General features: G+C 35.6%; 2 protein-coding genes across 2 annotated transcripts in view; one reads left to right on the top strand and one right to left on the bottom strand.

The window, feature by feature from the left end:
- Positions 1-13,568, bottom strand: part of ankk1 (ankyrin repeat and kinase domain containing 1) — a 523,463-nt gene that overhangs the window by 112,114 nt on the left and 397,781 nt on the right. The window lies entirely within an intron of this gene.
- Positions 1-13,568, top strand: part of LOC114657256 (D(2) dopamine receptor B-like) — a 347,132-nt gene that overhangs the window by 221,171 nt on the left and 112,393 nt on the right. The window contains exon 2 of the mRNA XM_051931881.1: positions 7,001-7,310. Coding sequence (XP_051787841.1) covers positions 7,032-7,310 — 279 coding nt within the window. The 5' untranslated portion in view covers positions 7,001-7,031. The remainder of the gene's footprint in view (positions 1-7,000; positions 7,311-13,568) is intronic.

Below are 13,568 nucleotides of genomic sequence, written 5' to 3'. Positions count from 1 at the left end.
CCTACATCATTTGGCAAAGATATTGGGAACACCACATACCCCTTTCCAGTGAGCTCATGATCCCCCATGCTCTCCCAGGCCATCTGTTGACTTCACAGGAAGAGTCACCAGAGACATGAATGTTGCAGCTGAGGTAAGTAAACCTCTCAATGTGCTCGACAGTCTCTCCGCAGACAGGTGCACTGCTGATGGCTGTGCCCAAGAGGTCATTAAAGGCCTGGAGCTTGGTTTTTATCCAGGACACTGACAAGCCCTGTCACTCAGACTCCTCATTTGAGAGGCCCAATCAGTATGACTAGTAAAGTATAACTATCAAAAAATATTTATTGAATCAAAACATTTCAGAAAGTATTTACACTGCTCTTGTAATGTCTGTTTTGCATCCAAACCATCCAGATCCGTCTCACCAGTCCCATCTCCTGACCTTTGGCCATTTGTTTCAATGTACAGAACACCAGCAAGTGTGAAGTACTCAAACCAATAGTGCTGATCTTTCATTTCTTGATTCTCTTTCCTGTCATCATGAGCTGACGAATTTCCACGTGTCCTACACTGAAATGATGTGGAGCAGCAACCAGCATCTATTAGTTTGCATCTGTCTGAGAAAATTGTTTTTATTAATTTTGCAGATATGGGACACATTCAGGATGGACAGATTTGAGTTTGTCATAAAATTTATCTGAACAGTCAAAAAAACAAAAAACAAAGAAACAGATACGAGGCAATCAGGATAGAGAAAATCAGAGCAGAGTCACTTTTAGCTACCGTGTAGACGTATCCTTGAAAGACTCACAATCACACAAGAGCTTTAATTAAATCTGGGCCTATTGTAAATGCTTTTTTTCAGGGAGGAAACCCATCTCTGTTATTGCATGGGGGACATGAATTCTGCACTATCCCACTGTAGGAAGCGTTTTGAATCCTGTTATAGGATAAACTAAGCCAAGGTAACATTCAAGGCTTAAAGATTTGATGATGCACATATCTGTCTGAAATTAAAATGAGAAACTACAACAATTAAAGCTAAATGTAAAAAAAAGTATTTACAGATGAGCTAGCTTCACCAAAGTAGATACTGTTGAAGATATTTTCTTGCAATTTAGATGCCTCATTAACCAAGAAATTTCCTCTAAATTTAAAAAAATTAAAAATGATAACATTTAACAAAGGTACTTTTCAGAAGCTTATCACTACACCTCAAACACCTGTAAGCAGCACAAATGTCACACTTTTTACTAGGTGATCATCCTATCCATGCGGGGATTACAGCATGACTATACTAAATGTTAATCGATTTAGCAGCAAATGGCATAAACACTGATTTTTTTTTCTAGAAATAAATGTTTATCTCATTTATTAGCACATAAATACTTATATACATGCGTTTTTAACTGTACAAAATGGTGCCCGTACGTCATGGTTTTGTTAATAAAGGTTAATTTTTTACATTGCTAAAGAAGCTGTCGTTACTCTGCCAGGTCAAAGGCCAGCTTGAGTGCAGAGTTGATGTTGCATTCTAAAGAAAGAAAAAACAAAGTCCTAATTGTGGAGAGAAACTTAGACTAAGCACCCACTGCATCCCTCACTCAGACACATGTAGTTATTTGACTTTTTTAAGAGTTTAAAAGCATTTAAATTTATATGAGTCTCTTTCTCTAAATTGTGTTTTCCTGAATGCATTGATTTTTTAAAAATGTAATGGGCTCTTTGCTCTGATTATTATCGATTCGGAAGGATGTGAAATGTCAGGTTGTTTTTATATACATCGCTGAGAACTATAGAGAAAACACACACACAATACCCAGAAATATGACAAATGTAAAAATGATTAAATGTGCTGAGACACCCATTTAAATTCAAATAATAAATTCTGAACATTCTATGAAGAATCCTGTAGACTGAGCTGTGATTAATTCAGATTAATACTATTTTATGCCTTATGAGTATACCATATATTAAATATTCCCTTCCCTTCAACTGATATATAGCATTTCGGCTTTTTAGTTAGTGCATTTTTTAGTTAGAAGCTAAGAGCACTGTACAACTTACTATAAAACACTAAAAGTATAGGTTTAATTATAATATATACATTTTGTGAGGATAAAATGTACAGTTTGCTAAATACCACTTGTAATATTTTATTTTTATGTTTTATTTTAGTGAGTTTTCATTTTAGAATTATTTAAATGTAGCTTTTAACCTAAGGTGGAGAGGTAACCAGAAGATCAGGCAAGTACAAATAAGCTCACTAGATCATAAAGATCCCCACGACCAATGATTTATGTGTTTTTCAAGAAAAACAGGGTAATAGAATAACAAATGTGTTTTAAAAGAAATTTGAATTGTAAGGGATAAGCAAATGTAAAGGAAAATGCAGATCTGATGACATGACTACAAAATTTATCATTGATCATGTACGGGTGCCAAGTACATATATGAGCACTCTTATGGTCGAACATGCTATTCATTATAGACAAACTGTGACTAGCACACATGTCCAACAACAAAACACCCATTGGGTTCAGATCGTGTAGGCTGTTCCTTCCAAACACACCTCTCCAGGCTTCACCGTTGTTGCCCATGTGTCCTCAGAGACAGCACCTTCCTGCACTCTCTCCAAAGGCTTCAAGAAGGCCAAATTCTCTGACCCAATTGTTGGAACATAAGCACAGACAATGGTCAGCGCCCTTCATCCAACTCAGTGTCTCAGGGAGGTGACCCTCTCATTCACCAGGCTAAACTCGCATAGAACCCTAGATAAGCCATACCCATCTGATGTCTCTCACCCTAGGCAACTCCAGAGTGGGATAAAGTCCAACCCCTCTCCAGGATTTTGATTCCAGAGTTGCCAGAGATGTCCAATTCCTTGACTTAAAGATTGCATCTCTGCTTTTTGTAGATGATGTGGTCCTTTTGGCTTCATTGGGCAGTGACCTCAGAGGTGCACTGGCATAGATTGCAGCCAGGTGCTAAATGGCTGGGATGAGAATCAGCACCTCCCAAGTTCATGTTTTTCAGCTGGAAAAGGGTGGAGTGCTATCTCCAGTTTGAAAATGAGGTGCTGTCTTGTGTGTTAGTATCTTGGGGTCTTGTTCATGAGTGAAGAAAGAAGGGAGAGGGAGATCAACAGGCAGATTGAAGCAGCTTCCACAGTCATGTGCCCGGTTGTGGTGAAGAGAGAGCTGACCCATAAGGCAAAGTTTCATTCTACATTACTGCCCTCACCTATGATCATGAGCTTTGAGCAGTAACCAAAAGAACTAGATTGTTGATACTAATAGCAGGAATGAGCTTCCTTTGAAGGGTGTCTGCTCTTAGCTTTAGAGATAAGGTGCTGAGCACAGACATTCAACAGAAGCTTAAAGTATAGACAGTTCAGGCATCCAATTTAATGCCTCCTGGATATCTTCCTGGGTAAGTGTTTTGGGCATGTCCAATTGGGAGTTGTGCTAATCTGCCTACCAGCCATTTACACCTTGAAGGAAAAAGGTCCTAAGAATGGGGAAAAATCATCTTTCACAGAGCAAAAAAGAAAAAGTACTTAGCTGTTTTAATTGCTGAAGTGCAGGTGTGTGTTTCGCGAGGATTTTTAACTTTGGCTTCAACAGGTTCCCACAGTGGGACGCTGGTGATAGGTCAAGTGAACTTTCAGGTCAGACCTGTTGAAGAACACTGTGCGTACCCTGTCATAAAGGTGAGCGTCTCTTCTTCCCTATTCTTAGGACATTTTTCCTTTAAGGTGTAAATGCCTGTTAGGCAGATTACCACAGGAAGCGACCTAAGCGCAGACCTAGGGCATGCTGGAGAGATATTTCTCAGCTAACTTGAGAATACCGAAGTGTCCCCCTGAAGAGTTAGAGGATTACTGCTTCTATGATGCAGACCCAGATAAGCAACAGAAAATGGACGGATGGATGGAAAGAAAATGCAAAGTTATTATTACCATTACAATGTATATGTTCAAGCTCGGATAATCTAACCAGTGTGTCAATGCTTGTAAGTACTGTAGATGTGAAATAGGGGCTTGAAACTTTAAAATTAACATGTTTCATGGTTAGTTAAAAGTAACCTAATTAACAACCATAGGAACTTATCAGTTGTCCAATTTCTACTAATGCAATAACTTACATAAAATTAGCTATCAAAAGCAACCCATAAGGAAAAAGATAAAAAAAGCAGTTTAGTAGATTTCACAAATGCCAGAGAGACATAAGAGAGCTTGGTCAGATTTTGCCATGTACAACTGTCCCAATACTCACAAAAATCATACTTGGCTTAAGAAGATAAACACTGCAACAAGTAAACAACTATAGCCACAACCTCATGCAATGCTTGCTGTGTCACCCTGATTGGAATTGTTCAGATAATATGTTCTGAAAATAAATTAAATAAAATTTGAGTATTACTTAGCTGAAATTGTCTTGTTTAATGACATTTAGCAAAGACCAATGAATTTTAATATAATTGTGTTCATTTAGGTTATGTACTGTACTTTCAGGGGTGGCGATTCTAGTATGGTGCTATACCCGTAACTTAGTAAGCAAAGGTTTTTAAGAAAGTCCTTGGCCTCTGTTGGAATATTTGTTCAGCTATTTCAAGTGCAGTTATTTTGGTGCAGAGTGTCACATCCCTGAATCCTGACAGGAGTGCAGCCCTTGAGATAGCTTTTGGCCTTTGCTATGGTATTCTGAAATGAAGCGCTTAATGGAAAAGCAATTCAAAACCAGATTAACACATCCAAGCAGGAGTGTGGCCTTTCAGTTGAGTAGCTCCTAGTCCTTGTTAAGGTATAAAAGGTAGCCAGCCATTGTTAATGCGTTCATATTTGGTATGAACTGCAGTCTATTGCATTGAGTGCACTGTGCCTGCGATGAGTAAATGTTAAATAGATAAGTACTTCAGAATGTACATGTAAATTAAGGTTAATAATTTAATAATTTCCAGTATTAACTTGTCCACCCATATGAAAAGAACCTTAGAGTTTAAAGTTACTTTCACAAATACTTTTTTTACTGCAAAACATATTAATATATTTGTTTTGAAAAAAATAATTTTAAATCTCTTAAATAGTAATGGTATAACCCATTTATCCATTATTGGTAGCTGTTTCTTCCAATGCAGGATAGAAATGTGCAGTGGCTTATTATGGCAGCATTGGGCATAATGCAGGAGCAAACACTGAACAGCGTGCTAGTCCACTACGGATTACATTCATTTGTACATCATTGACAATCAGCTTAATTTACTTGTCTTCAAGACATAGGAGCAAACTAGACAGTCCAAAGAACCTATGTAATCATGGAATGAATATAGAAACTCCACACAGACATATGAACCATTCAGGCAGCTGCACTAAATCTAGAATTTTCAGTATTAACCCCAGCACATCTCTGATTTCCCTGAAAGTAAGTCTGGTTTCCCCTGGTTTATGATACTATGATTTTTAATATACACACATAGCTTTAAGCTCTGCTTTTCCTGATGTCAAACTGTGCATGTAAAGGATTCTCTGTTTACAATTTCTATCTTATTTTCTGAATATTATACCAAGTGCCAAGTTACAAGGCAATAATAAATAATATTAGAATTTAACAATATACTGTATAAGACTTTCAACAAATTACAGGAGAACATTCAGTGAATCAGGTTCGTTTGTTTAGCTAATAGCTAAGCTGTCCCAGTATCTCATCCAGATACTTCTTAAAGGTTGTCAAAGGTTTCTGCTTCAACTACATGTCTCGGTAGTTTGTTCCAGATTATCACAACTCTTTGAATAAAACAAATGCTTTCTGACTTAAGTCATAAACACCCTTCCCTTTACATTCCACTGGTGTTCTTGAGTATGCAACTCATGGTTAAGTTTAAACAATTCTGCTGGATCTACATTATCAGTGCCTTTGAGAATTTTGAAGACCTTTGTAAGGTCCACTTACAGACACCTCTACTCAAGGCTAAACAGGTTTTCTTCTTCGACTCTGTTGAAATATAAAATGTTCTTTAGTCCCGGAATGCACTTTTTTGCTCTCCTCTGCACAGCTCCAACTGCTGCAGTATCTACACACATTTAAATCACATTAGTTTACAGTTGATAATTAAAGCTAGCAAAACACTACATGAATTGTAGTTTGGAGAGGATGTCAAACTTGCCAATTGGGAATTGTTCACAGTGTTCTACACTTGCAGTATGAAAAAACAGGTTTGATTATTATTATAATATACAACTACGGTGGTTCAAAATTAAACTAATGCACATGGCAGTGTTTAAAATGAGTAGCACCTGTATAATAAAATAACATTTGGAAAATTTTCTGCTTCTGTAAATATAATTTTTGGTGCTGGGGATATCAAACTATATGGCTGTTGGTCATGGAAGCATGTCATAATTAAGATGACATAAATGAAATTTGCGACGGAAAATCGATGGAAAAATTATGTAGTCTGATGGGTCATAACCTTGCACCCAAATGTTATTGGGATGTCAGAGGATAACCCGTGCAGACAAAGGGAATCAAAGGGCCTAGTATTGTTTGAATGACTACTCGTAGTGAACCGAGTAAGAAATATCTCAAAAAAACAAGTAGATGAATTCATTAAAAAAAATCAATCAGTAAATTCTCTCCTGTGATTAATCTGAAAGTAATAAGATTATGTATATAAGTCATGTCATGTTGTTCAGAGCTAGTAATTTTGGAAGATGAGTGGTCAATCAGCAGGCAGAATGAAAAATACATTATTATTAAAGATATAATAATACAGAGCAGCACATGTCACTTCTTTAAGCATGAAGTTAAATTCAAGGTTGAAATTCACTGCTGTTATGGAGATTTTATATATAAAAAACACCAATAAAATGGAACCTCCATTGCAGCTTGAGAGGCCCTAGTGAGGTTTTTCAGTTTATATATTTTACAAAATAAACTTGGTTTGTTCTTCTGTTCAGCTGTATTTTCACTTTTTGATATATGCTGTTATACAATAAAAGTTCTTTTTTTGCCTACAGGGTATTCTCAAGACCACTCCAAACCACATCAATGGATTCCTTTATGATGCTTGAATATAATAACTCTTATGATGGAAACTGGACAGAAAATAACAATGGAACAGACATAAGTCAAAAACACCAGTACAATTTCTATGCAATGCTATTGACATTGCTCATCTTTGTCATTGTCTTTGGGAATGTCTTAGTATGCATGGCAGTTTCCAGAGAAAAGGCACTTCAGACTACAACAAACTACTTAATTGTCAGTCTGGCTGTGGCAGATTTGCTGGTAGCTACCTTGGTTATGCCATGGGTTGTTTATTTGGAGGTAAGTCAATTAGACATTTTTAATCTAAATGACTTCTTGCACTTAATATATTTTTTACAATGCCCATAAAAAGTATTCACCCCTTGGAAGTTGCTACATTTTCTTGTTATACAACACTGAATCACAATGTATTTAATTGACCTTTCTGACAGTGATTAACCAAAAAAGACACTTTGATGTCAAAATTTACACAGATCTCTGCAAAGTGGTCTAAATTAATTACAAATATAAAACTCAAAATAACTGACCAAATAAGTATTCACCCCCTTTAATATGGCACACCTAAATCATAACTGGTGCAGCCAATTGGTTTTATAAGTCACATAATTAGTTAAATGGAGGTCACTTGTCTGTAGTCAAGGGTTTTCAAATGATTGTAGTATAAATGCTCATTATCTGGAAGGTGCTGCTTGTGATGGGTCAGTATTTGGGCACAACCTACACAATGAACACAAAAGAACACCTCAAACGACTCTGTTAAAAGGTGACTGAAAAGCACAATTCTGTTGATGGATGCAAGATAATATCCAAATCACTGAATATTCCTTGGAGTCCAGTTGAATCAATCACTAAGAAATGGAAGAGTATGGACCAGCTGTAAATCTGTCTAGAGGAGGCTGTCCACAAAAACTGAGTGATGGAGGCCTCCAAGAGGTTAATGAGAACTCTGAAGGAGTTATAAGATTGAAGAGACTGCAAATACAACAACTGTTGCTCAGGTGCTTCATCTTCAGCAGCTTTATGAGGGAGTGGCAAAGAGAAAGTCACTGTTAAAAGAAGGCACAGGACATTTCATCTAGAATTTGCCAGAAGGTACAGTCTGCTTATAGAAGATTCTATGGTCTGATAAAACAATTTTTTAAGTTTTTTTGACAATCAGACTAAACACCATGTTCAGGGTAAGCCAAACACATAACACCCACACAATGAAGCAAGGTGGGTGGTGGCAGCATCATGTTATGGGGATGCTTATCTGCAACAAGCCCTGGTGGGCTTGTGAGGGTAGAAGGTAAAATGAGTGCAGTGGAAAAAATTGCAGTGTCCTGGTGTCATGGCTGCCAAAATGTGCATGTACAAAATTCAAATAGTTATGCAATCAATTATTTATGTCTTTTTATTTGTAACTATTTTAGATCACTTTTCAGATATATGTTTTCGCTTTGTCATTAAAGTCTTTTTCTGTTATTCAGTGTCAAAAAGCCAAATAAAATCCACTGTTATTCAGTGTTGTATAAAAACAAAATGTGAAAATGTCCTATGGACTGAATGTTTTTCATAGCCATTATTGTTAACACAAAATTCAGACATTTGTAATGGTATAGACTGCATACTGTAATCATCTTGCCTGGAGAAGGGGCCTGAGTTGCCACAAAACCTTGCATATTGTAATCTTATTAGGTAGACAATAAAGGGTATCATTTTGCTTGACTTCTCACTACATCCATGGATCCTGAAGGATTTGGAACAAAGCATCACTCCACCTTGAATTGATAGGAACCAAACCATAAGTACACCTAATTTGATTCTGAGATCTATTGTTTGTAATTTGGTAGTTAAGGTTAAGCCAGCGAATGTATTAACATCTATAATTAAGATTATTGGTGTTGCCTTTACTAAAAGTAATAAACTGTGTTAAAGATAAGTCTTTAGCTGTTACAAGTTTTACATTCTAAATTTAGTAGGAAAACTAAGTAACGTTAGGTTAAATCAGCAGCGTCAGTCACACAGCTTTTTTAAAATGTGTAACACACACACACACACATTCACACACATGCACACATACACACATACACACATCTTCACAGAGGAGCTGAGTGGGAGGTGAGCAAGTGCAGGTGAGCTGTGAAGAAATCAAAAATGCAAGCACTCGAGAAGCTTTGAATGATCATCACTCATCTATCTAACCTTCTGGATGGCCAGAACTTTGATAAGAACGTATAAAAGCTGTGCCTGAACAAATAATGTTTCCTTAGATAATTTCTGTGCTTTTTTCTATAAGAGACAAACAAAGATTTATGTTTTATATAGTTCATCATTGTGTTGTGTCTGTATATATTTGAATCTATGCATGTTGTATTATCCTTATGTTGGATGTAAACTGTATTATTTTGCTTATTGCAGCAAGTGTTTTGGGGTTATTTGTTGAAAAATAGTCTTTTACCATGCCCAAACCAGAAACAGAAGTGAAAGTTATGTCGACTTTCACCAATATTTAAAGAAACTAATGTCCTAACACTTCTGACATCCCAGTTGGAATGTGAAACAGAGATGTCATGCATAGAACTGTCCCGTCAATTTTTGGCTTGGGCTAGTGGTGAGGCCAGAATTTGCAAAGGGGCACGGCATGTGTAAAATTTTGGTAGCAGGAATGTGAAATTATTCACAAAAAAGACACAAGCATATCTGGGAACTGATCCAACAGGAAAATGGCTTGTGCACCTCAAATGACCTGCTAATCTTGTAAATTAAATAAATGTCACCATAGTGGGACCTAAGGTTAATCTTGCCACTGGGATCTTGAGAGAAGCTGGATGAAACACATGCAACTGTTGGATGTCTTCTTGAAGGGAAACGACAAGAGCTGTTCATAATGTATTCATTTGTCTGAGCCAGGAGTAGAACACAGATTGATTTGTTAAAATTAAGTTATAGTACATGGTGGTGTTACACTGATTGTGAATTGAGACAAGAAACATTTTTGTGTTTCTCAATACACAGTAGGAAAAAAGAAGATCTCAATCCAACTAATAAAACAAAGCAGGTAGACAGCTTTCAGTATGAAAAACAAATCTCCTGAAGTAAAAAGAAAAAAAAAATTGATTTATGAAACGGTTTCAATCAAATTAAAGGCATAATTTAATGAAACATTGCTCTGTGATCTAAAGGTTAAATGTACCCAAGTCCACTTTAAAGTGTTAGTCTTATAACTTCTTTTTAAAACATCTGATACCAAATGTTCAAATCCACCATTCAACACAAAGTGTACCCTAATAAGACGATCTCAGTACCAACATGGCCTGATTACCATTAAGCAGTGCTGGGTTGTGTCTGCTCTGATGCTAAGATGTGGTCAAATCAGTTATACTTTGTAAAGTGGTGTAAGGAAAACAAGTTGCATATTTTTCTGCTTTTTTACAACAAGGATGTATGCAGGGCAAATTATTTCTCATGTGTCATATGTGGAGCTTTTGTCTGAGCCAGTGATATTTTCACATTCATTTTATGCACCCTTTTGTTCATAAGAGATGCTATGGGTGTTCTGTGAGATTCTGATTTCCTGGTTTAAATGTTTGTTGACTGCTCATTATTTTAAAAAAGCATAATCAATTACTATGAGTGTACATGAACAAATTTAGGGGGTGGACATAACACAAAATAACCAATTATTTAACTTGAACAGCACTTTAATTTGACTAGGTTGACAACATCATCAACATCTAAGAAGTGTTAGGAAAAATTCTCTATAAATAAAGAATATCAATGAGTCACTGTTAATAAGGAATTCAAGATGGATGATCTTTATTACAATAAGCCCAATAGAGCCTGCCATGTGCACTGTTCATTGCATTGTGACAAGACTGACTACAATGAGAAAGCAATGGTCTTAAATAAATTAAGTTCATTTATATAACACAGTAAAGAAACATTTCAGTTTACACCCATAAATGAATGGATAAATGATATGATCTTTAAACACAGCTATGTTTTAATATTATCTAAAATCTCTGAACAGTTAAACATACTGTATTAAATGTCTTTGGCAAATATGTGTCACTGAATATGACTTCATACATGTAAACTCTTATAGAGAAGAAGAAAAAGTTAACATGTCATATGATCTTATCTTGATGTACTGGAATAAATGATACAGAATGTCTTAGTTAAACAGGCGGTTATAGTTAGAGTCACTTTATAAATTCATACAGTAAGATTTTCCCTTACATAAGCATTTGAACAGATGCAGAATAATACTTCACAACTGGGTGGTCCAAACTTCATTTTAGATGAGCCCAGCCTTACTTGGGCTCACCAACTGCTTTTCCCTTGTAGAATACCAAGTACAGAAATCTTTAACTACAATGTATAATATTCTTAATAAAGGAAATGTACAGCCTGTTATTTCTGCTTTATGTGGAACTCTTCACATTTTTTTCTGTTTTTATTATAACTACACAAAATGTTAAATCTTAAGATTATTACACACATATAGGCCATATGTGAAAAGCTAGAACTTACAAAATTCCCCTACAATTCAGTAATGTCACATAAACATTCTAATGTCTACATAACTCCCAAAAGTAAAAATCTTTTCAGGAAACCACTGATGTTTATTAATGTTTGGAAAAAAATGTCTACTTGATGACAGATTTTCTGGGCTATGGGAATAAGCATTTTTTTTACAGTTATTCTGTTCTGCCATGTGAAATTTGCCCTAAGTTAATTAGAAGACTTAAAAACAAACATAAAAGGACACTCTAACTGAATCCCTCGGGTAAATTCTTCAACACAGTAACAGTTTTTAAAAGAGTGGTACATCTGAATGAATATATAAGAAAGTTACAGCTAATTAATCATGTTTACAGTATGTCTTTCCATTTCAATTAGAAAGGTAAGTCCTGGCAATGTTTCAGTACATTGAACTTTTATTGCAGACAGTGGGCAATCATTTATATTTGCATTAACTGTAAGGGAGATTATTACACTTAAAACTTGCTAATTAAAATTGATATGCACACAGGAAATAAACTCTTTGTTGTAGTGTTCTGGTGATTCTGCAGTCTCTAGACAAAGATTTAGACAATTAACTGTGAGAGCTCTTCATAGTAAGAATTATTTTGTTTTGGATTTGAATGTATATGGTGAAGCTAATTGTTTCACATTTCTTTGGAATAGCTCATTCTTTACAGTTTCGTTTATTTTTGTCTTAATCATTAAATTACAAGTCTGTGAAAAAAGAAACACATTACTTTATGACAGTTACACGACGGGGATAAATTAGTGTTTGTTTCTCACCTTTTTAAAATGTTTTTCTTATATTAAAACTGGTTCGGTGGCAACTGGGCAACAGTCAACTCGGCGAAAAGACAAGTCGGCGAAAGACAACCCTGCGACAAGACAAGTCGGCGAAGAAACAACTTGGCGAAATACATCTCGGCGAAATCCTTTATCGGTTAGGTAATAGTTAGGTTCAAAGAAATTTTTTATTTATATTGAAATGACAACATGATTTAAAATGTTGAAAATAAATTTATATAATTGATGAACAAACATTATTCTGCAGATGGAACAAACTCTATCTTACATTATTTTCTGCAACCAAAATTGCTAATCCTTTATATAAATTGTATTGATTGTAATCATGTGATAACGTTATTTAGAATACAAAAGGTGAACTGTGAGTACGGCTTAAGGAATATCTTTACTCTCAACGTACTGGGACTCTCATAAAGAAGATGATTCTGTTGATTTTCCGGCACCCTACGTTGTCATATAAATGTCATTAAAAAATCTCTTTGAACCTAACTATTACTTAACTGGTAAAGGATGTCGCCAAGTTGTCTTTTTGCCGAGTTGTCTGTCGCCAAGTTGACTTTTCACCGTGTTGTCTGTCAGCCAGTTACCCCTGAACGATTAAGACTACAAATAAAGAGAACAAAGGGAATTACATGTTTTTTATTTTTAAATTAGCATCAAAATTCATTTTTAATGTGACTAAATGTGTGTTTGACACATGCATTTTCTCAAGGAAAGTGTGAATAGACACCAGAAAGCAAAAACACAACTTGCAAAGTAAGTGCTGTGTTTTACCTGAGTCAAGATGACAAGGATGAGAAATGAAAGTGAAAATAGGAAATTGTAGCTGTTGCTTTGTGTGCAGTTATCACTGCCATATCTGTAGGAGCATGTAGACATAAGAGAGGAATTGGAATGGGTGGAAGTGAAATGTTGAGGTTTTGAATGGAAAAAATCAGTTTCAAAAGTAGTTAAATTCTTGCTGAAAGCTGCAATTCCATGTCATGCTTTGCTGACCACAGCTCTCTAAAAAAATCAAACATATGTCAAATATGAGTAAAAAACTGGGAATAGAGCCATGTACACACCATGTTGCAACTGAGCTACAACTGTGCTATTGCTGTTAATAACATGACTGCATTCATGAAAAAGAATAACAATCTGAAGCAGCAAAAACATCAATAATAATGTCACAAATTAAATATAACAAATCAGCATACATTCAAACTGCATTGAAACTAATAA

The sequence above is a fragment of the Erpetoichthys calabaricus genome, chromosome 9, assembly GCF_900747795.2.
Source record: "Erpetoichthys calabaricus chromosome 9, fErpCal1.3, whole genome shotgun sequence".
In the NCBI taxonomy this organism is placed as follows: domain Eukaryota; kingdom Metazoa; phylum Chordata; class Cladistia; order Polypteriformes; family Polypteridae; genus Erpetoichthys; species Erpetoichthys calabaricus.
The sequence above is the reverse complement of the archived record's forward strand: the minus strand, read 5'-3'. Positions and strand labels throughout refer to the sequence as shown.